Source organism: Protopterus annectens, chromosome 7.part1 (genome assembly GCF_019279795.1).
Source record: "Protopterus annectens isolate FY-2018-M chromosome 7.part1, PAN1.0, whole genome shotgun sequence".
Classification (NCBI taxonomy): Eukaryota; Metazoa; Chordata; order Ceratodontiformes; family Protopteridae; genus Protopterus; species Protopterus annectens.
Window position 1 is genome coordinate 478,230,008 of NC_056740.1, and position 22,506 is coordinate 478,252,513.

A 22,506-nucleotide genomic window follows, 5' to 3' on the forward strand; every position below is an offset into this window, starting at 1 on the left:
CACTCAAATCTGTTTCTTTGAGTTCAGCATTTGTTCAGAACTCATTGTAAGCACTAAATAAGCTACAAATTACTACAGCACTCAACTTTCCTCACTTGTCTAGAGGAAAACAGTTTTAGTACTTCATAAATAAGCACCTATCCAGGCATATCTAAGGGTCAGCTCCCAGTGTTTTCTCCTGTCTACCTGATGAATCTGGGCATCTTGGGGCAATGCAGCAATTGCCTCATGTACACAGACAACCCTTTCCTCCAACCACCCAACGCTACAACCTGTCAGAGATGCACTTGTATAGCCAAACTGGAAGCAAAGCTCTCTTCAAACAAGACTGGACTAGACAGTCAAGAGGAGAAGGTAAACACTTGCACCACACCACACTCATCACATATTCCCTCAAAACGTACACCACCAAAACACACACAGAAACACAAAACACACACCTACATTCACGGAGGCTCTCAATAAAAATCTACCCAAACAACAGGGACCTCCAAAGCAGAAACACAAGCAACCTCCACCCCCAACACAACCCAAATGACACATAGTCTATTCAGCCACAGCCCATAAGGCATAACAACGTACCTAACATTCTAGTCATAGGTGACTCTATAGTCATGCACACTGATGTTCCACTCACCAGGCTAAACAAGGAGAAAGTTACTGTCAACTGCCTGTCGGGTGCCAGGATCCGCCACATAATGCACGCACTATGGTCACTCCACAACAAGTACAAATATGACTGTCATTGTCCATGTTGGTGTGAATGACCTGAGACGTACCTCCCTGGACTACATGAAAAGAGACATGGAGGAGCTTTCCGATCTTGTAGCCCAGGCAGGTATGACCCTAGCCCTGAGTAGCATCCTGCCATCACCCAGAATGATATCACAGTACAAGGACAAAATGATTGACTTCAACAATTGGCTAAGCTTCTGGTGTCATTCTAAGGGGATCCAGTATCTGTCTGCCTGGTATGACATGATCGACAAACCACGATGCTTTTCCAGAGATGGCCTGCACCTGTCGCCGTTTGGATTCTGGATACTGGCTAAGGCTCTTGCCACCTTTATAGTGCCTTTCTTAGGCAATGTTCACATGACAAATTCACCACCGTAACAGGTACAAGCAAACAAAATCTGAGGGTAATGCTACTTACCACCGTAACAGGTACAAGCAAACAAAATCTGAGGGTAACGCTACTTAATGCTATAAGTCTAAACCTCAAAATGCACTCACTCGAGGCACTCCTTAAAATGGAGAACATCGACATCTGTGCAGTGACAGAGACCTGGTTCAAGGCTCCAGAGAGCACCCCTGCATTACCAGGCTATAAGTCATACCACACCTTTCGGACACCTAACCTGGACCGAAACATTAAAGGCGGAGGCGTGTCTATATTCACTAAGGATCTGCGCACCTCCAAGCTAGTTGCTCAGCATAATGCAGCCTAGATTATCCAAGTGCAACTAATTCTGGGCAAGACCACAATCCAAACTGTAGCTTGCTACAGATCCCCCAACATGCCCCAAGATTCCCACTCCTCATTTCTTGATACACTGGAAAATATTAGGGTACAACCTAACACCCTAATAATGAGCAATTTCAACTACCCCACCATTAACTGGGAAAACTACTCGTACCAACTCCTGTGCTCAACGTTTTCTGGAATTCATAAATTCCAATGCCTTGGATCAACTTATCCAAACCCCCACCAGGGGCAGCAATATCCTAGATCTGGTCATTACCAACATGGGCAACCGGTGTTCCACACCAGAGGTCAATTCCTCAGTCAGATCCAACCACAAGCTAATCACCGTAGACATCCACATCCCATCCTCCCATTAGGGAAACCACCATAAAAAATTTCTCCAAAGCCAACTTCACGCTTCTTAAGACAGAAGTGGAAAACTTCACGATACCCATGCTGACGGACAATAGAGGTACGACTGCTGAATCCTGTACAAATGCACTTTATAAGCACGTACACGAGTGCATGGATCATGCAATCCCTAACCGAACCAAGATGCTATCCTCCAAAAAAGGAAGCCAACCTGGTAGTCCCCTGCCATAAACAAACTCTACAACAGAAGAAACTGATGCAAAAAAAAAAAAAAAAAGAGTAAATTCCCATGATTGGAGGAACTCCCTGGTCACCCTCAGTAAGAAGCTGCGGTCCCTCATAAAATCCTCCAAAGCTAGTTATGAAAACAAAATCACCACCAATTCTAAAGGCAACCACAAAGCATTCTATAGCTATGTCAAGAATCTCAATGGCAACACTCAGATCTGCTCTGAGTTACAGCACAATGGTACTAAATATACAGAACCAACTGATACTGCCAACATCCTGGCAGACAGGTTCAGTGCTAACTTTACCCCTCTCTCACCCCCTAAAGGGCACATCTCTATACCGGAAGAATGCAAAGCTCCTGTAATCACAGATGAACAGGTAAAAAATCACGTTATCCAAAGCCAAGAACACAGCATCTATGGGACCTAACAACATCCCAGGCTGCGTTCTACATGAACTACAGAACGAACTGGCACCCCACCTAAGTACCATGTTCAATCATAGCCTCACCTCAGGCTTTGTGCCCACTGAATGGTGCACAACAACGGTTATCCCACTCCACAAAGGGGGAGCCACCACGGTCCCCGAGAACTACCACCCCATTAGCCTGACGAGCCTGGTCTGCAAGGCTATGGAACGCATCATCATGGAACTTATAAACAATGACATTGGTAATCTCCAAACTCTGGACCCTACCCAGTTCGGGTTTGTAAAAGGCAGATCATGTCTCCTAAACCTGATAGACTTCTTTGAAGGGGTCACCAAAGCCGTAGATGAGGGTAAGGTGGTCCACACAGCCTATCTAGATCTCGAAAAGGATTTCAACACCATCCTCCACTCTGGAATTATAGATAAACTTACTAAACTAGGTATAAATCACTATGTCGCAAGATGGGTTGCCAACTGGCTCACTGACAGAACCCACACTGTGAAAGTAGCAGACTCTAAATCCAACTTCAGACCAGTGACAAGTGGAGTACAACAGGGTTCAGTCCTAGGTCCTCTCCTATTTGGTATCTACTTCTCTGAAGTACAGGCTAACACAGAAGGTCTTTGGCTAACAAAGTTCGCAAATGACTGCAAACTAGGAGCCATGATCAAATCTCCTAACGATGTGGACATCCTACAAAAGGGCCTCACTGAGACAGATGCCTGGTGTCAAAGCCATGGCCTCAAGCTCAATGTCAAAAAGTGCACTGTCATCCCTTTTAGAAAAACTGTGTACTCATGAACTACCAACATAGGCGGTAGTCTACTTAACACCAAAAGTGTGATAAGAGACCTTGGGCCACAGGTGGACAGTAGTCTCTCCTTTGATAATCACGTTGCCACAGTAGTCAGGAAATCTTTCTACGTGGCACACCTCATCACGAAAGGTTTCTCATCCAAGAAATAAGAGGTCATTGTTCCCCTCTACTCATCACTCATTAGACCCATTATAGAGTACAACGCCCCTTTTTGTATGTACCTCACAAGACATCTACAACAACTGGAAAGGCTGCAGAAATACCTCACAAAGAGGATTACCGGCCTCAAACAGATGCAGTATGCAGACCGTTGTCAAAAAACTCCAGCTTTACTCAGTCACATATCGCCTACTCAGAGGCGATCTCTGCTTAACATACAAAGCTATGTCAAACCTAGAGCTGTTGGACATGCTCCACTTAAAGAAATCCCAATCCCTCCAAGCTACACGCTCTAGGGACCTAAACATTGTCATCACAATAAACAGAACATGCTGGAGGGATAGATTGCTGTCCCAGAGACTTCCCATACTCTGGAACAAACTACCTATCTATATCAAACAAAGCTCCTCATTAGCATCCTTCAAGAAAAATCTTGAGGATTGGATGGGAGATAGGAAATTCACCCCGGGGATCACTTCTGTGGCTCTGCTTGACAGGGGCACAGGAAAATAATTTTCTTGGGTGGCAAAAGCCAGGGTACAGTTTGGCTAGGCTTATATAGGCCCTAGGGCCAATAACGTAGCACCTACATATGAACCTATAAATAAATAAAGTTTTTTCTGCCTGTGCTGATACTTAGTTTATTATTTGAAATGGTGTACAATACATCCTGGTCTGCTTTTATTAAGTCTATCTTTTGGAGTATTTTTGTTGATCTGTTCCCTCTTCTGTACTCTTCTAGCAGTGACACTTCTTGTCTTAATTGCTTTATAGTTTTTCTCCATTCAATATAGTTTTTTGTGTTAGAGGTGGTGGAAATTGATCCTAGGGGAGGAATGTGGGAGACACGAGTGGAATACAGAGAATTATTTTGGCAAATTGTACTGGAATCCACCAGGTTCCCAGGCCTGAATGATATGATCTCCCTGGGTCCAGTACTTAAATTAAGATCTGCTAAATTATGAGGAAAAACAACATCTATATTTACAGGTTGTAATAAAATTATCACAAGAGTTATTTATTTTATTTAAACCCAACTGAGATATTTTTAAACTATTGTCATTAAACATGGATTTGTAATGCTGACAGGTATATACTAACACAAACCACTAGAGGGTGCAAGTGTATAATAATTTTAAAGAATGTGTGCTAATTTTATATTTTATTATATCTATACTTTTTTATACAACTTTTAATATAAATTCAATGTTTTACGATTAAACAGCAGCAATTTTTTAAAAAACAAACATTCATTTCTATTATATATCTCTCATTCATTCATTTTGCGTATACTTTTAATGCATAAACATTTAAACATCTATTTAACTGAATTTACATGTCATTGGATGACAACTAATTGCTAGCCCTATAAGTTAAGGGGATTGATGAAACACTAATTGCTATCTGATGAAGTTGATGACGAAAACGACACTTTACAAAACGTTAATGGTTTTTATTGTATTCTGTGTGCTTTCACATATTTGTATGTTCGTACTGGTTCCTGTCTACTATTAAACGTTTAGTGCCTGTGGATCCTTGGTGCCTCTTTGTTTTGGATTACAAGTTTGCCTTTGAGCACCAACCGTTTTTTCAAGTTGTTTCATAATATTAAAGTAGCTGAGAGGCATTAGAAACATGAGCCACAGAACATTATAGGAAATGGTGAAGTTTGTATCATATGGGATCACCCATTACTAACAGTTCAAAAAACATGTGTGATAAAAGTAGCGTTTGTAATTTAAATTGCTGCACCCAGTGATTACAGTGTCTTGCGTACAAACTGAGACAGAGTCATAATATAGCAAGATTTGCAGGCATAAATGCGGACAATGTGGAAGAAGGATACCCGGACAGTTCCAGCAGTAGTAGGAGCAATTTCTCATTATTAAAAATAAATAACTAAATAATAATTTACAGTCATATTTAGATATGTTAGCGATACATGTAACTCCATATGGATTGCAGAGGAGTCCGTTTTGGGCACATTGTAGTGCTGTGAAGAGCACTTTCGGCTAACATCAAAGATTGAAACAATACTAATTTCATGACCTTTAATCATGCTGTGACTTAGAAATGGTGTCCATCCCTGTCATAGTATTAGAAACCCAAAAGACTTGGAGAAATTAAAGCGTTGTTTGCCTTTGTACTATGTGAAGCAAATCAAAGGAATGAGACTGTTTACAGATTGTCCATCACTTAATATTACACAACATATTTTCCATGCTAGTCTTTTAATTAATAGCTGTTTCAGGAAACAAAATGACACAATCTCAACAAAAAGCAAAAATACAGTGCATTACAATACAAACATAAATCTAGCCTACTCTGATCTAACAAAAAACTATTTACAAAATGAGAGTAATTGAGATCTCTGGTCATATCTACACATTTCCATAAATGAGTTTCCAGAGGTTCTTGTCATGTGGTCACTGCTACCAGGTAGGTGGAATTGTAATGTGGCAGCTGTTTCTTACTCTCCCTTGTCTCATGTCTGCAAGTAGACATGATCATTTCATGCACATTGCTAGGCAAAGAATCCTCCGTCATGTCACAAATTTCATGTCAGTTTGGATTTTAGTCTGTCATGTTCTTGCACAAAATATTTAGTTACTTACTCATAAATATCTGGTATTGCAGCATTAATTTGTCAGCTTGACTTGTGGTTGCAGTGTACAGAAAAAATGTGTATGAAAATCAATTTAAAGAGACAGATGCATGCTACATATTCATGTAAACTCACTGACCTGCTCACCAGTATCTAAGGTAGGTACATATTCATGTAAACTCACTGACCTGCTCACCGGTATCTAAGGTAGGTACATATTCATGTAAACTCACTGACCTGCTCACCGGTATCTAAGGTAGGTACATATTCATGTAAACTCACTGACCTGCTCACCAGTATCTAAGGTAGGTACCTTATTGTAGTGCATTGTTTAAGCTCTTGTAGTACAGAACTTTAAGACTTGCAGAATTTTTGTGTAAGTTGTCTGTTCGATATACCTTCAGTAGTAGAAATTAAACCTCATTTGCTTATGTGCGATTTCAGGCCTGAACCCCGTCACCTTCCAGAGAAGCAGAATGGCATCAGTGCAGTGAGGACAATGGAGGCCTTTCATTTTGTCAGTTACGTTCCTATCAAGGGCAGGCTGTTTGAGCTTGATGGTTTGAAAGCCTTCCCAATTGATCACGGTAAGGAGGCACTGTATTTTAAGTGTTTTTATTATTAATGTTAAGGTAAACATTGGATTTGTGAATGTTCAAGCTTGATGATTTAAGCTGCAGAACAATGATGGAGACATTTGGCATTTTACTTTGAAAAGGGCTCCTAGCAGTATCTGTGGGAGTGAGGGAGAGACCCAGCATTGTATCCAAGCAGCTTTGTATTGAGAAACTACCTGCTTTGCTGTTCTGAAGGTGAGTATGCATTAGCTTAAGTGCATTAATGTAGTCTCCTGTGATGTGCATGGAGACCATTTATTTCCCAACCCATTCCATTGTCAGTCTGTGTGTGCGCGCGCATGTGCTTAATTTGTTCCAGTGATTTTTTTTTTGCATGTTTATGAAATGTGTACATTGCCTTTTGAGTTGGCAATGTGCTTGTCTTGATATTCTGATACAGAATCTGTCTTTAACATTTGTTTTATCCTGAGCTGTCGTCTCAGCAGCAAGGTCATTCAGAGGTACGTTTGATTTGGTTCAGAACCTGAACCAAGGTGGGTTTAATACCAGCAATCAGACTACATGTTAGTTGTTCAGCTGTCCATTAAATTTAGATGGAGAACCCAGAACCTGGCATATGGCTGTACCTGTCATCAGCTAGGTGCTGTGCCAGCTGTACCATATGCATACAAAAGGTATATAAAGTATGTGATGCACACATCAAACATTGATGTCTTGTAAAGTAAACTAAAGCATGAAGCTTTCTCCCTAGCAAACGTGTCTTTGGTTGTGCCAGTGCCCTCGTGCTCTTGTTTTTCTGTACCTGCCTTTGGGCCAGCATTTAAACCTTCCTCCTTCTAGGAGCATAGGATGTCACCAGTGAGGTTTCATTTACCAAGTTAAGGCAATTGCATACACTGGTGAGCAAACATAGCATTATTAAAAGTGTAGAGTCCAGTACCAACCTCGCTCTCCACTGGCAGTTTTGGAAACTTTGGGCATCTGGTTATGCTTGGAAGAGTTAATCATTGGGCATTGATCAGAAAGAAAGAGCATCTGTCAGACAAAGTGCAAGTCAATTAAAAAAAAAAAAAAGTTTTGGGGCACTGGTATAAAAACTTGACTGCGTCATGTTTTACTCCTTCAACAAAGCCAAACAGCTGGAAAACTTTACAGACATGACTTTTCTGTAAAACAGAAAGTACAAAAAGTGAGCAGGCACTTTGTCCACTTTTGTAAGACATCACATCATTATCTTAATACTATTTTTTCTCCTTTCCTCATAGTCTGTGACATACCCCCCACACACACACACACACACACACACACAGCCCACTACCACCCTTGGCCCATTCATTCCTCATCTTCCTGGAATCCAGCAACACTGGAAGAGGGAGGTGGAACCAAGGGACAACAGCTGTCATGTAGCCAATGTCAGGAGATTTAGTACAGGGCCTAACTTCTTCCCCAACCTGATTGTCCAGCAGATCTACCACCAGTGAAGGGCCTGCAGCACTGTCCCAGAGGTGACTGTGTTCTTTCAAGCAACACACATACTTGCGCGTGTACACACCCATATTCATCTACCACGCTTTGTGCATCTAGGCAGGCCAAAGTATTTACTGTGGCAGTTACATTGCCTTTTCTGTATCCAGCCCTCCACCAGGTTTCAGCAATATAGCACTGTCTCCCCAGGTGACATGGGTTACGACTAAAAAGAATTATAGGACCAGTTAATTTGCCCACTTAACTATGAAATAAATACCCTGGCAGTTAGAGCTATGAAGACTTTTCTTGCATGGTCCAGCTATGAAAACTTGACACGTGCTCCAGTAGCATTCCTCCGTGATGGAGGAAGAGCTGAAGAAATTGCAGCAGTGCTTTGAGTTATGCCTATTGCGTTGGGTTCTGACAATAAGATGGCCTTGAAAATTTCAGTTGCTGTTTGGAAAGGTGAAACATGATAGAATGTGTAAGAAACGCTGGGAATACTAAACTGTGACTGTATATAAATCATTTTTTTGCTGAGGATCTGAAAGTGGATTTTGTATGTGTCGCTTTTGAAGGATTTTTTTTTCCTTGTTCTGTTGTAGGGGATGTGATTATAACCTCAGGTCCTCAAGAACCAGACATAAGTCCTCTGTCTTGTAGATGTGTGCTGTAAGAAGAAGTTATGCATTGTTGAAAAACCTAATTCTGCTCCAAGGGAATGCTACCCTTGTTTTTGTTTGTAAATGATTCCACTTGTTACGAAATTGTCATGCAGTTAGAGGACAAGAGATCACTAAAGTTGTATTATATTTAAAAAAATGCTAGAATACAGCAAGGAAATACTACGGGTTCAAACTGTTTCACTTTCTGACCAACAACTACCTGCTGTGTGCAAACTCTTTATAATACGGGTTCAAACTGTTTCACTTTCCTGACCAACAACTACCTGCTGTGTGCAAACTCTTTATAATACTAGTTCAAACTGTTTCACTTTCCTGACCAACAACTACCTGCTGTGTGCAGACTCTTTATAATACTGGTTCAAACTGTTTCACTTTCCTGACCAACAACTACCTGCTGTGTGCAAACTCTTTATAATACTGGTTCAAACTGTTTCACTTTCCTGACCAACAACTACCTGTTGTGTGCAAACTCTTTATAATACTAGTTCAAACTGTTTCACTTTCCTGACCAACAACTACCTGCTGTGTGCAAACTCTTTATAATACTAGTTCAAACTGTTTCACTTTCCTGACCAACAACTACCTGCTGTGTGCAAACTCTTTATAATACTCGTTCAAACTGTTTCACTTTCCTGACCAACAACTACCTGCTATGTGCAAACTCTTTATAATACGGGTTCAAACTGTTTCACTTTCCTGACCAACAACTACCTGCTGTGTGCAAACTCTTTATAATACGGGTTCAAACTGTTTCACTTTCCTGACCAACAACTACCTGCTATGTGCAAACTCTTTATAATACTGGTTCAAACTGTTTCACTTTCCTGACCAACAACTACCTGCTGTGTGCAAACTCTTTATAATACTGGTTCAAACTGTTTCACTTTCCTGACCAACAACTACCTGCTGTGTGCAAACTCTTTATAATACTGGTTCAAACTGTTTCACTTTCCTGACCAACAACTACCTGCTGTGTGCAAACTCTTTATAATGCTGGTTCAAACTGTTTCACTTTCTTGACCAACAACTACCTGCTGTGTGCAAACTCTTTATAATACTCGTTCAAACTGTTTCACTTTCCTGACCAACAACTACCTGCTGTGTGCAAACTCTTTATAATACTGGTTCAAACTGTTTCACTTTCCTGACCAACAACTACCTGCTATATGCAAACTCTTTATAATACTGGTTCAAACTGTTTCACTTTCCTGACCAACAACTACCTGCTGTGTGCAAACTCTTTATAATACTGGTTCAAACTGTTTCACTTTCCTGACCAACAACTACCTGCTATGTGCAAACTCTTTATAATACTGATTCAAACTGTTTCACTTTCCTGACCAACAACTACCTGCTGTGTGCCAACTCTTTATAATACTGGTTCAAACTGTTTCATTTTCTGACCAACAACTACCTGCTGTGTGCAAACTCTTTATAATACTGGTTCAAACTGTTTCAATTTCCTGACCAACAACTACCTGCTGTGTGCAAACTCTTTATAATACTGGTTCAAACTGTTTCACTTTCCTGACCAACAACTACCTGCTGTGTGCAAACTCTTTATAATACTGGTTCAAACTGTTTCACTTTCCTGACCAACAACTACCTGCTGTGTGCAAACTCTTTATAATACTAGTTCAAACTATTTAACTTTCCTTTTTTTCTGTCCTGCATGTTTGTCTCTGTTTCTCCCTAAAGTACCCTGCTCCCCATTGCACTGTTCCTGATATAGTCTCTAAGAACCTACCTACCTGGTGACAAAGGACCCTATCGAAATACCTGCAGTCTCATCTAACAGCTTTATTTTCCCTGCACCCTCTCTCAAGGAAGCAAGAAAGTATGTGGTTGTCTAAGTCCTGCTTGTAAAGCTGACTACCATCTACTATTGCTTCAGAGGTTCTAAAGTACGCTCCGAGCCTGAACAGCCAGCAGCCTTTATCCCCCCCCCCTATCTATCCTGTATCCAACAAACCTCTTCTACTTTATAATAACCCCCTTTACTAGCTATCACTCCTTCCCTAGTTCTAAACTAGCTAGCTCCCTTACATATTTACCTGCAATACTAGCTCTGCCCACTAGGTGGCACCCTTATCCCATCCTTTATCTCCTGCGTATCCCGCTGTATTTCGTCTGTAATTACACTACATCTCTTAAGTCCTAGACCTGCTCTTATTTTCTCACTTGCCCTTTACTTCAGCTGTCTACACCTACCTGTTTTTTTCTCGTAGACTTCTGTTTTATCTCGGATCTTTCCCACTCGTGACTTGCGTAACTTTCCTTCAGTTACTAGCGTTGCTGATAGTTTCTTCTCTAGCTTCTCCTTCACTTGTCTATGAACACCCATTATATCCACACCTTCTCTACCTCAATAAGCTATCTACCTCTCCTTCTCTACCTATTTTCACTAACCATGTTAACGTAACATCTACACCCAGCTATCTACTAGCAAAATACCATAGGATAGCCCACATTAGATATGACTCTCTCAATCCCAGAAACTCTGTACCTCTATATAGTAAATTCCCAAATCCTAGACTTCAAACACTACTCTTCTCTTTAAAAGATGGAGACATTCACCCAAACCCAGGCCCAACAACTGCTACTACCACTCAACTCCTCAACCCAAGCACTCTACTATCCATTCCCTTACCAAACCACCTAACTCACCTCAACATACGTAGCATTAATAACAAAGTTGCACAACTCCATGCTCTCTTGGAAGTCTACTCCTTTGACATTCTTTGTTTAACAGAAACTTGGTTAAAACCTGTAACTAAAGACATGAAGTCATCCCACCCGGTTATAATATTTTGCGACTTGACCGTGCAGACAAAAAGGGTGGTGGTGTGGCTATCCTATTTAAATCTGGGTTACAGATTACTACGTATGACTATAAACCACCTCAGGACTCCAACACTGAAATTCATATTATCAAACTTCAACGTAACACATTCAAATCCATCTATATTATCTGCATCTATCTTCCTCCTGGTAATAACATTGCCACCATAGAAAATATCCTTTGTTGGTTATCCCAAAATTTACCCCAAGAAACCCTAATCCTAGGTGATTTTAACATTGATTGGAAGTGTTGTAGCAGTAGCCACCCTACCAGCCATATTAACCTTTTTGTTTTTTTCTCAAACCATTACCTCCCCTACCAGGATAAGCAAGCCTAATAAGAAAGAAAGTATCTTAGATTGGATTCTCATAAATAATCATCCCCAGACATATGAAACTGGAACCCTCCCTGAAGATGTACGTGACCACTCACTAACCTACATCATCAGGCTTAAATCCAATCTACCTAATCCAACCATTTCTAGGACAATTAGAACCAAGAAAAACTTCAACCCCGATCTCTTCCAGAGAGAACTAAGAACATGTAACTGGTCTCCCTTAAAATACCTCACACTGGAGGAAGCTGTTAATTACTTTAATTCCAACTTCCTAGCCATACTATACCACATTGCACCAACCCGCTCTATTAGAATGAGAACTAAATCTGCCCCATGGCTTTCAAAAGAAACCAGGCAAAAAATCCAACTCGGAAATAAATAGTGGAATAAATCTCGCTTAACTAAAAACCCAGTAGACCAACAAAACTTCAGACAGCTGAGAAATGAAACTAAAAAAGAAACACTACCTACAATTCCAGCAATCTCACCATGATAAACCACAGAAGTTCTGGGTGAGTATTAATCAATTATTACACCCAGGTCAATCCATCACACCAAACCCACAAGGCACAGACCAAGAGAATCCCAAGCAGACTGCTAATGCCTTTAATATCTTTTTCACTGAGGCCATTCAAACTCTTGCCTGTCAGTTATCTACTCAGAACTTAGCTATATCCAACTCTAACTCTAACCCATCCCCTCCATTTCTCTTCCAACCAGTCCCAACAACATATATTCTTACCCTTATCCAAAAACTGAAACCATGCACTCCTTCAGCAGACCAACTACCCGCTGAATATCTACAAAAGGCAGCCAAATCCATCGCCTATCCCATTTCCATTCTCATCAATAGAACCATCAGTGAAGGTCACATCCCTAAAATCTGGAAAGTATCCCATATTATCCCCCTTCACAAGGGTGGGAACTCTACTGAACTCTCCAATTACCGTCCCATAGCCCTACTTTTTCCCTTAGCAAAGATCATGGAAAAATGCATCCACAGACAATTGCTAGACCACCTAATCCAAAATAACTTACTTTCAAACTCAACATAGTTTCAGACCTTCCCACAGCACTACTACTGCCCTCCTTTCGTTTACTGACTGTATTAACAAAAACCGTAACCGCAATATGCTTTCCTCTGCACTGTTTATAGATCTGTCTAATTCATTCGGTATGGTAAATCACCAGATACTTATAAATATCCTCAAATCCCTGTCACTAGATGCTCTAGCTGTAAAATGGTTCCAGTCCTACTTAGATAACAGACAATAGGCTGTACTTTGGCATAACATTCTATCTACCCATCTGCCCGTTAACATTGATGTTCCTCAAGGGTCCATTTTAGGACCTCTCCTGTTTTCTATAGTTATCAACGATCTTCACCTAGCAATCCCCCAAGCTACATACATACAATATGCAGATGATTCCACACTGATATGCTCAGCCACATCTATATCTGAACTTCACTCCCTTACCCAAAATGTGTTTAACACAGTTGAACAATGGTTTACACAGCGCTGTCTCCTTCTGAACCCCCAAAAAACTAAACTCTTCCTTTTTACTCCTACTTGTAAGCCCCCCCCCCCCAATAGACTTCACAGTAACATCCAATAATGGTACTCTCATATCCTCAGATCCAACTACCAAACTACTAGGTATCACCATAGAAAACAACCTTAACTTTGACGCCCATATTAATCTGTTAATAGAAAACTAGACTCTCTCTACAGGATCAAACCCTTCCTCTCTCCTGCAGCTAGATTAACTATTGCTCACACCCATCTAATTTCTACTGTCCTCTATGCCTCACCCATATATACTAATCTCTCTAAAAACAACCTTAATAAAATGGAAAGCTCCTATAATAACATAGCCAGATTTGCTACAGGTAACCCTTTCAGAACCCACACTGTTTTAATATAAAGCAGCTAGGATGGCTTGAATTACAAAATCAGCTTAAATTCCACCAACTGACCATTGCCAATAAAACCCTTTACCAACCTACCAATACCCCTATACTATCTACCCTCATTACCCCCTACAACAGTCTAAAGACCTTACGATCATCACATAAACTTCTTGTAAATATTTGTAAATCAAACAACAGGGCTGGGGACTCTCTTTTCTCTAATACTGTTGGAAAATCCTGGAACCTTCTTCCTAACGAACTTTCCTCTCTTCCCTCTGTATCTTTCATTAAAACCAAATTTAAACTTTTCCTCAGAACACACTGGTTGTGCCCCTGTACTAAACCTGACTGATCAACTAGCTCTTCTTACTTGGTTCAATCTACCCTCCTCTTCTCAGTAATCAAGTTCCTTTTCTTGATAACAACTTACCTTGTCCTTCTATACTATTACTTACATCTTCAGAATCTCATTAAGGAGACTACTTTAACAAATATATTGTATAATTTCAGCTCCTACGTTTTCTTTATGACTACTTGTATACTAATATATTGTATAATTCAGCTGCCATCTTTTTCTTTATGATGTATTGCAACTACATTTTGTATTGTACTAATTGTATCTGTATATTTTGCACTGTTATGAACGAATGACCTCTGATTATTCTCTGTACTGCACCTGCAATGTTCATTGTATACATTCATTTTTGTATATGTGATTTTGTTTGTTTCCTCGGAGCTTATCTCCCAGGGCCTCTAACATATATCCAGTTAGACTAGCCCGGTCAACAAATGTAAAATAAATAAATAAAAATCTGATTATAAACTCACTGACATGCAGAAATGACCAAATAATTGTTTGAAAATAAAAATGTCCCTGCCCAAGCTGTTTTTAGCCAAGTAAATCCACTAAGCATAAGTGAGTTTTTGAGGGGTGATGTGAGAGCACTGACTGGTTAAGTCACTTGCATAGTTACAAAGCAGGCGGCTGTAGACAGAATCAATCCTAGGACAACAGAATGAAGCTACAGCATACTTTCCTCAGACTAAGGAAAGCCTGATGATTCCCCTTCCTTTTCGCCACACTCTTGAAAAATAAACCTGGATTTGCCACCGACTATAGGCAGTTCATTCTTTCAACACTTAATAGCACTGTCAGTTTATTTCCCAGCAATCCCCCTGTCACATTACAACCTGACAATGACCACTCCACCCCATTCAGTCACTTAGCAGCATACTTCCCCACTTTGTTTTATAGACATTACAGTCAAACAAAAAAGTGCTAAGCAAACTCCTAACAAAGATCCCCAAGTTTCTCAGCTACGTCTTATTTCTGTAAATTGTCTTGGCCTATATTGTTAAAGATCTGACACATTTTAGTCTTCCCCTCTTATCAGAAATACTTCAAATCAGTCCAAGCATGCCTTAATACTCACCCTCCTTAAAATGGCCTCCCCAAATGACTACAAAGAATTTAGACCGATATCTAAACTATGTCCAATAACAAAAATATTTGAAAAGATTCTGTACAAGCAGCTGTTCAAATATATCAGCAAGTATTACCTCCTTCCTGATGTACAGCATGGCTTCTGCTGCTCATTTAGCGTTATTCTTATTAACATGAATGTTGAGAAGGTAATGGAAGCCTTTTTGTTGAACATCATCTTTAGTGACGCAAGTGATGATAAGAAAACAGGAGGCCTTTTTTTGACTTAATTAGAGTTTGAAAAAGTTGTTAACCAGCCCCTACTTTTAAATAAGCTTACAAGGCATAATTTCAGTGCAGGCATTCTCCAGTGGTTTAAAAGCTACCTGTAAAACTGAACTTTCCAGGTATTCGATTGAATGATTGTCTCTCGGACTATGAAACCCTAAACCCAGGTGTTTCCCAGGGTCCTTTTTGTCCTTAGTCCCCTACCTTTTTCCTATCTTCATCACTGTCGTAACTCTTGACCTTCCTGATCTCTGTCTTATGTATGCAGATGATATATTTTTCTTGAATTCTAGCCCCTCTTCCTCTGAACTGCACTGTCCAGGGCCAAGAATACAGCTTCTGTGGGACCTGACAGTATCCCTGGCTGTGTTCTACATGAACTACAGAGTGAACTGGCACCTCATCTCTGTGCCCTGTTCAGTCACGGTGTCACCTTGGGCTTTGTCCCTACCGAATGGCGCACTGCTGCAGTCATCCCTCTCCACAAAGGAGGAGCGACTACAGACCCTGGGAACTATCACCCCATTAGCCTGACGAGCTTGATATGCAAAGCTATGGAACGCATTATCATGGACCTAATAAGGATATAGAGAATCTCCAAACTCTGGATCCCACACAGTTTGGTTTTGTGAAGGGTAGATCATGCCTGCTCAACTTGGTCGACTTCTTTGAGTCAGTCACCAGAGCTGTGGTTCATACAGCCTACCTTGATCTGGCCAAGGCTTTTGATACCATTCCTCACTCCGGAATTATAGAAAAACTCACTAAGCTAGGCATTAACCCCTATATCACTAGGTGGGTTGCAAACTGGCTCACAGAACCCACAGTATGAAAGTAGCTGACTCCAAGTCAGACTGCTGACTAGTCACGAGTGGAGTCCCACAGGGTTCGGTCCTGGGTCCTCTCCTGTTTGGTATCTACTTCTCTGAAGTCCAGGCCAACATGAAGGGAGTCTGGCTGACAAAGTTCGCAGACAATTGCAAGTTGGGAGCTATTATTAACTCCCCAAGTGATGCTGACATCCTGCAGAATGGCCTCCCTGAGACCAACTACTGGTGTCAGAACCATGGCCTTAAGCTCAATGCCAAAAAGTGTGTTGTTATCCCCCTTGGGAAAAACCCGGTTCACATGAATTACCACATTGATGGTAGTCCACTGAACACAGAAGGCGTTATAAGAAATCTGGGAACACAGGTTGACAGCAACCTCTCTGTTGATCACCACATTGCCACTGTGGTCAGAAAGTCCGGTACTTGCGTATTATCGCAACCACTTTTCTAGCAGGAGAAACGGCTCTTTTCCGATTCGTACTTGTGCTGATAAGTTACGGCTTCTCCTGCACATTTGAAAGGGTGGAGTATTTTTGGCCCATCTGAAACACTGACAGTCTTATATGCTTGTTTATGGTTTATAGTGGTCAACTTTTCTGTAACAGAATGCAGAATGGACTTTTTCAACAAAATAAGGTGCACTTCCTTTACAGTGAAGTACTGTATACATGTGTGTTGTGCTGTTCTGCAGTTGAATGAGTTAGTAGGAAGTGTCATTATCCTGGATTTTCAGTATTTCTTTTCCAAAACAACAGCTAAAAAATGTTAGGAGCAGTGACGGTTTTTGAAAATCCTACCTTTTAGACCATAACAGAAATTATTCAAAGTTATGGACATTCTGCGAAAAGCTGGAGAGTTCAATAGTAGGTTGACCAGTTGTGTCTTACTTATATTGCGCTACCACTTAATGTTAGTGAAACAGACTATGTAGCTGCACTGATCTTTACATACTTTTGTGGCTTTGAATAATTATATTATTCAAATATGAGAACACGAACAAAACAACAATAAACTGAATAAATAAAATAAGAAATAACAATACGGCTCACAGACAGAAACCAGAAACCTTTATTTAGCGCTTTCGTCAGCTGTCAGCATTCTGAAGAAGTCAATGCTGACAGCTGACAAAAGCGCTAAATAAAGGTTTCTGTCTGTGAGCAGTATTGCTCTTTCTTATTTTATTTATTCATATTATTCAAATATATTGAATAAGTACACGTCGGACCACTTCTGTACATTAAATGCCATGTTTGTATGTTTGTGCTGAACACCGGGTCAAAAACAGATTTCTTAACGTAAAGAAAGGTACAAGACTAAGACTATAACAGCTGCTGTCATAATTTCTTTCAGCAGACCTTTATAGTACATCTTTCTTGCCGAAATATGTATGTATATATATATATATATATATATATATATATATATATATATATATATATATGTGTGTGTGCGTGTACACATTTTAAGGTTTTTGGAGTACATTTATCTGCAGGAAAAGGGCTTGGAAAAGAGCCGTTTCTCCTGTCAGAACCGTGGTTGCGATAATACGCAAGTACCGAAAGTCCTTCTATGTGGCACATCTCATTACTAAGGGTTTTGCATTCAGGAAGAAAGAGGTCATTGTCTCCCTCTACTCTTTTCTCATTAGGCCAATCATCGAGTACAATGCCCCATTTGGCATGTACCTTACTAGACACCTGCAACAACTGGAGAGACTACAAAAGTACCTCACAAAGAGGATCCTAGGCCTTAAACATTTGTCCTATATGGACAGACTAAAAAAAAACTCCAGCTATTCTCTCTGTCATATTGCCTACTTAGAGGCGATCTCTGCTTTACTTACAAAGCCATGTCTGATCCAGCTCTGTTAGAACTGCTACATCTAAAGAAATCCCAATCCCGCCACACCACATGCTCCAGAGACCTCAACCTCATTACCACAAGCAACAGAACATGCTGGAGGTACAGGTTCGTAACCCAGAAACTGCCCATGCTATGGAACAGACTTCCCATACATGTCAAGCAGAGCACCTCACTGGCCCTCTTCAAGAGAAATCTTGATGAGTGTATGGGAAATAGAAAGTTCACCCCGGGGATAACTCCAGTGGCTCTACTCGGCAGTGTCACTGGGAACTAAGGTCGGGTGACACTATGCCAGGGTAATCCTATGGCTTGGCTTGTAAAGGCCCCAGGGCCAGTAGCCTATTACACACCTATGAACCTATGAACTGTAGCAAGACCTATAAGTATCCTTCTTAAAATTATATATGTGGCTGCATGAGATCAAGATTCCACCATATCCAAAAAACGTGCGACTCTTCCTCCTCAAGGGAACATTATACCAAATGTCTCCAAACAGAGGTGTCTTGGAATCATCATCCTTCACTTATTTTATAGACACTATTATAAACAAAACCCCTGTCCAGCTAAAGTTATGATGTTCATCTTTGGGTCAGTGTTGCAGTAGCCTAAGCTGTGTGAGACTTATCCTGCCAAGGATCGATTATCTGGCCATATGGCCCATATGACCATCAGATGTATGGGTTCCAAAATTCAGAACTTTTATTGATGTTGAAGTAACCAGCAAGTCTCACTCTGACTTTAGTGCCAGATGTCTCATATTCTGTGTTACAACACACAAAATGGCTAAAACCAATGGGGGTCTCCTGACAGCAAACCACTAGCCCTTAAGAAATCTGATCAGTTGTGTAAGTTCCACAAACACAAATTTTCTTTAGAAATCCCAAGTCAGATCCTGCAGTTGTCTGTCTTTCAAAACCAACAACTTCATGAACAGCTTATGGTAGCTAACTGTATTCCATCAGACAAACATGGAAAATCCTTTGATAGGTTTGGGAGGAAGGAGTGCACCTCTTCCACCTTAGCCTTCAGAACAATAAACTGTCAAGCTCACATCTCTTAAGTTTATTCTGGCTTCTTTTACAACATGAAAAAGTGAATTGCTGAGCTCCCTTCCTCTGACACTGACATCTTTGAATTTCTTATCTTCCTCTGTGTCTCAAGTTACTAAACATTGTCTTAAATGTTCCTTTGACATTGCTGGTGCTGTGTCCAGGTAGGCTACCACTGGGTCAGTTGGGAGGAGATTTGCATGGCTGTATACTCCAGAACTTACTAGAGGATGTAAAAGCTGAACAACTTAATGTACTTATGGATAAATAATTTTTATTTGGGTCTTCATCTTGTAAAGTCTTTAAAAGGTTTGATGAAAAGGAAAAGTTAATCCATGGGGTCTCTTCGATATTTCAATCCCCTGTTCCCAAATAAAATAAAAGCTTTTTTTTCCAGCCCAGAATCCTTTTATAGGAAACAGTATAAACAGCTATAGCAAAAGACAGGCAAACTTTTAGAAAGCAGCATTAGGGAGGTTAACAAAAGGAGAGCCTTTCCAAGTCCAGTCTGAAAAGACAGATATTCCCTCAATCTGTTCCCCCTCCCCATTCTGCCAGTCTGTTAAAACTTTTCCAAAACCCAAATCTTCACTCTCTTCTTTGGTACCAGAGCACATGAGATGCCCGAGTTCTAGCAATCATCAAAAAAGTTATATTTGGCAATGGGACTACATACCTCCTTTACAAGGGATTTCCACTGCAGCCATCCAGCCAAACCTCCCTGTATCCTCCTCTTCTGGATCAAATGCTGTCTCAAGAATTCAAGGAGACTGTTCCTCCAAATCCAATAAAAGGTTCCTCTGGTGCCAAAGAATGAAGGAACTTTGAATGCTGTTGTGGACCTTTTAATTTCGAAACGTTCACATTAATATACCAAAAGTAAAAGGTTCTTTCTGTAGTCTCTATTACCTGTTATTCCTGCTCCACAGTTTCCTAGTAACTCTAGATTTAAAAGATGTCTGTCTTCACATTCCCATACTCAAGGATTTTAGATGCTTTTAAAGATTTTTTGTGGCTGGTTCGAATTTTAAGTCTTCTGTTTTACGATCTGGGTTGTCACCAGCTCCAAAAGTGTTCCTAACCAGGCAGGAAGTGCTCACTCCAAGTAGATGGCAAGGTACAGTGTTTTACCAACAGCTTGTGTTGGGATGGAAGCCACAGCCTTCTGACAGTCACATCAGGTATGAGGATGCTACCTTCTGTGGTACTGACATTGCATTTTATATATATTCTTAATTTAGATGAGTTTAAAATAAGAAAAAAATTAAATGTGCATTACATTTTGCCTATTTACATTTAAACTTATGGTGTATATTTCCAGATACATCTGCTTGTAATTAACTTTAATTAATTATATTAAGTTAGCTTGTTGTAAAGCATTCATTGTTTTCAGTTTTTATTTATTGCAGTTCTTTTCTGTAGTTTCTTCCTCTCAGAGAAAAGGACTGAAATAAATCAAGCTGAGTTTTAGAATGTGCTAAAATGCTTAGAATATTGAAGTTGCTCTCAGAAACAAATTAGTTGGAGGGAGTGGTGCCTTAGCTTCTGTCCACTATGTGAAGGGCATTGTAGACAGCTGTTGGGTGTTACAGGGCGTTGTAGGCTGTTACAGGGCATTGTAGGCAGCCACTGGCTGTTACAGGGCGTTGTAGGTAGCCACTGGCTGTTACAGGGCGTTGTAGGCAGCCACTGGCTGTTACAGGGCATTGTAGGCAGCCGTTGGGTGTTACAGGGCGTTGTAGGCCCTTTGACTGTTACAGGGCGTTGTAGGCAGCCGTTGGCTGTTACAGGGCGTTGTAGGCAGCCGTTGGCTGTTACAGGGCGTTGTAGGCAGCCGTTGGCTGTTACAGGGCGTTGTAGGCAGCCGTTGGCTGTTACAGGGCGTTGTAGGCAGCCGTTGGCTGTTACAGGGCGTTGTAGGCAGCCGTTGGCTGTTACAAGTGTCGCATGTAGCAGCAGGAATCCTGGTATTCTTGCTTCTGCTGTTATGGTGATTCTTGAACATTGTCTTCATGAAATCACAACCTCATTCTATTAAAAGTAATGGATTGTTAGCCATTTCATCTAAACTCTGTCATAGTTAGTGTGTTTGTTTAGTCAGGTGTTGCTAGGTCATGATGGGTTGTACACTCCATTTCTTTTCACTACTCTCTCATAGTATATTTGTTCATGAACTGCATCTCTGTGTGTATTACTTTGTGTATACTTGTTATAGTTTGTAATTTGTTTTATGACCACTCAGCAAATTACTTTTGGAAACACTCTTTGGTGAACCTAACAAGTAAGATGACACATCTTTTACTGCTGTGCTGTTTCACTTTTTTAACACTTTATTGACCAGGTCTGTCCCACTCATGTTGAAGTACAGTGTCATCACTTAATGGATTCATGCTCGTATGGGTACTGCTTGCTTCTTCCACCCATTTGTGGTTTGCATCATACTTTCTACAAACCTTTGTTTGTACTTTGTTCCTTTTCTTGGCTTATTGATTTACTCCAAACTCCACACACATGGTTTAGTACTTATTTAAGCATACAGTGCTGTGGCATAAAGTGTAAGCGTATCTCTGTGATCTTCTACTAACGACGTGGCTGCTTGTCTTGAGCATTTAAAGTTTGTAACCACATGTCGTGCTGCACTTTTTATAATACAGTGTTTGTTATTCAGGGCCATGGGCAGAAGATGAAGAGTGGACAGACAAAGCTCGTAGAGTCATAATGGAGCGGATAGGACTAGCAACTGCAGGGTAAGTTTTTAATGAAAAGTCAGTGGCTTTTAGCTTGCTTGTTGTTTTTTTCCCCCTAATACCTCTAACTCTGCTTCTGATGTGTGCCATTACATGGAGATGGCACTGTCTAAATTTCCATGTGCCAGACTGCTGATGGGGCAATACTGCATTCACATCTGACCTGTGCTGCTGTGTCTGATTTAGCTTCTTTTAGGTCCTTCTCCCCAGGCCACAAAGCTATGGTGGTGACTTCTTGGGCTTGTAAGTGAATGTTACATTTTGTAGTTTATTGTAGAAAGATGATGATTTCAGAGAATGTGTGAGATCTGTGAAAAAGCAGTCTTGGCATTGTATCAGTGACAGGTGAACTTCTATCCCTTGGAATAAGATAGCAAAATGTCAACATGGTGCTCATCTGTC

At 40.6% G+C, this 22,506-nt stretch overlaps 1 protein-coding gene across 2 annotated transcripts in view; it reads left to right on the forward strand.

Moving 5' to 3' along the window:
* BAP1 (BRCA1 associated protein 1) overlaps nt 1-22,506 on the forward strand; it is a 1,282,715-nt gene that overhangs the window by 367,373 nt on the left and 892,836 nt on the right. For both annotated transcript variants that reach the window (XM_044078929.1, XM_044078930.1), the window contains exons 7-8: nt 6,527-6,669; nt 22,026-22,104. In XM_044078929.1, the coding sequence (XP_043934864.1) occupies nt 6,527-6,669; nt 22,026-22,104 (222 nt within the window). The remainder of the gene's footprint in view (nt 1-6,526; nt 6,670-22,025; nt 22,105-22,506) is intronic.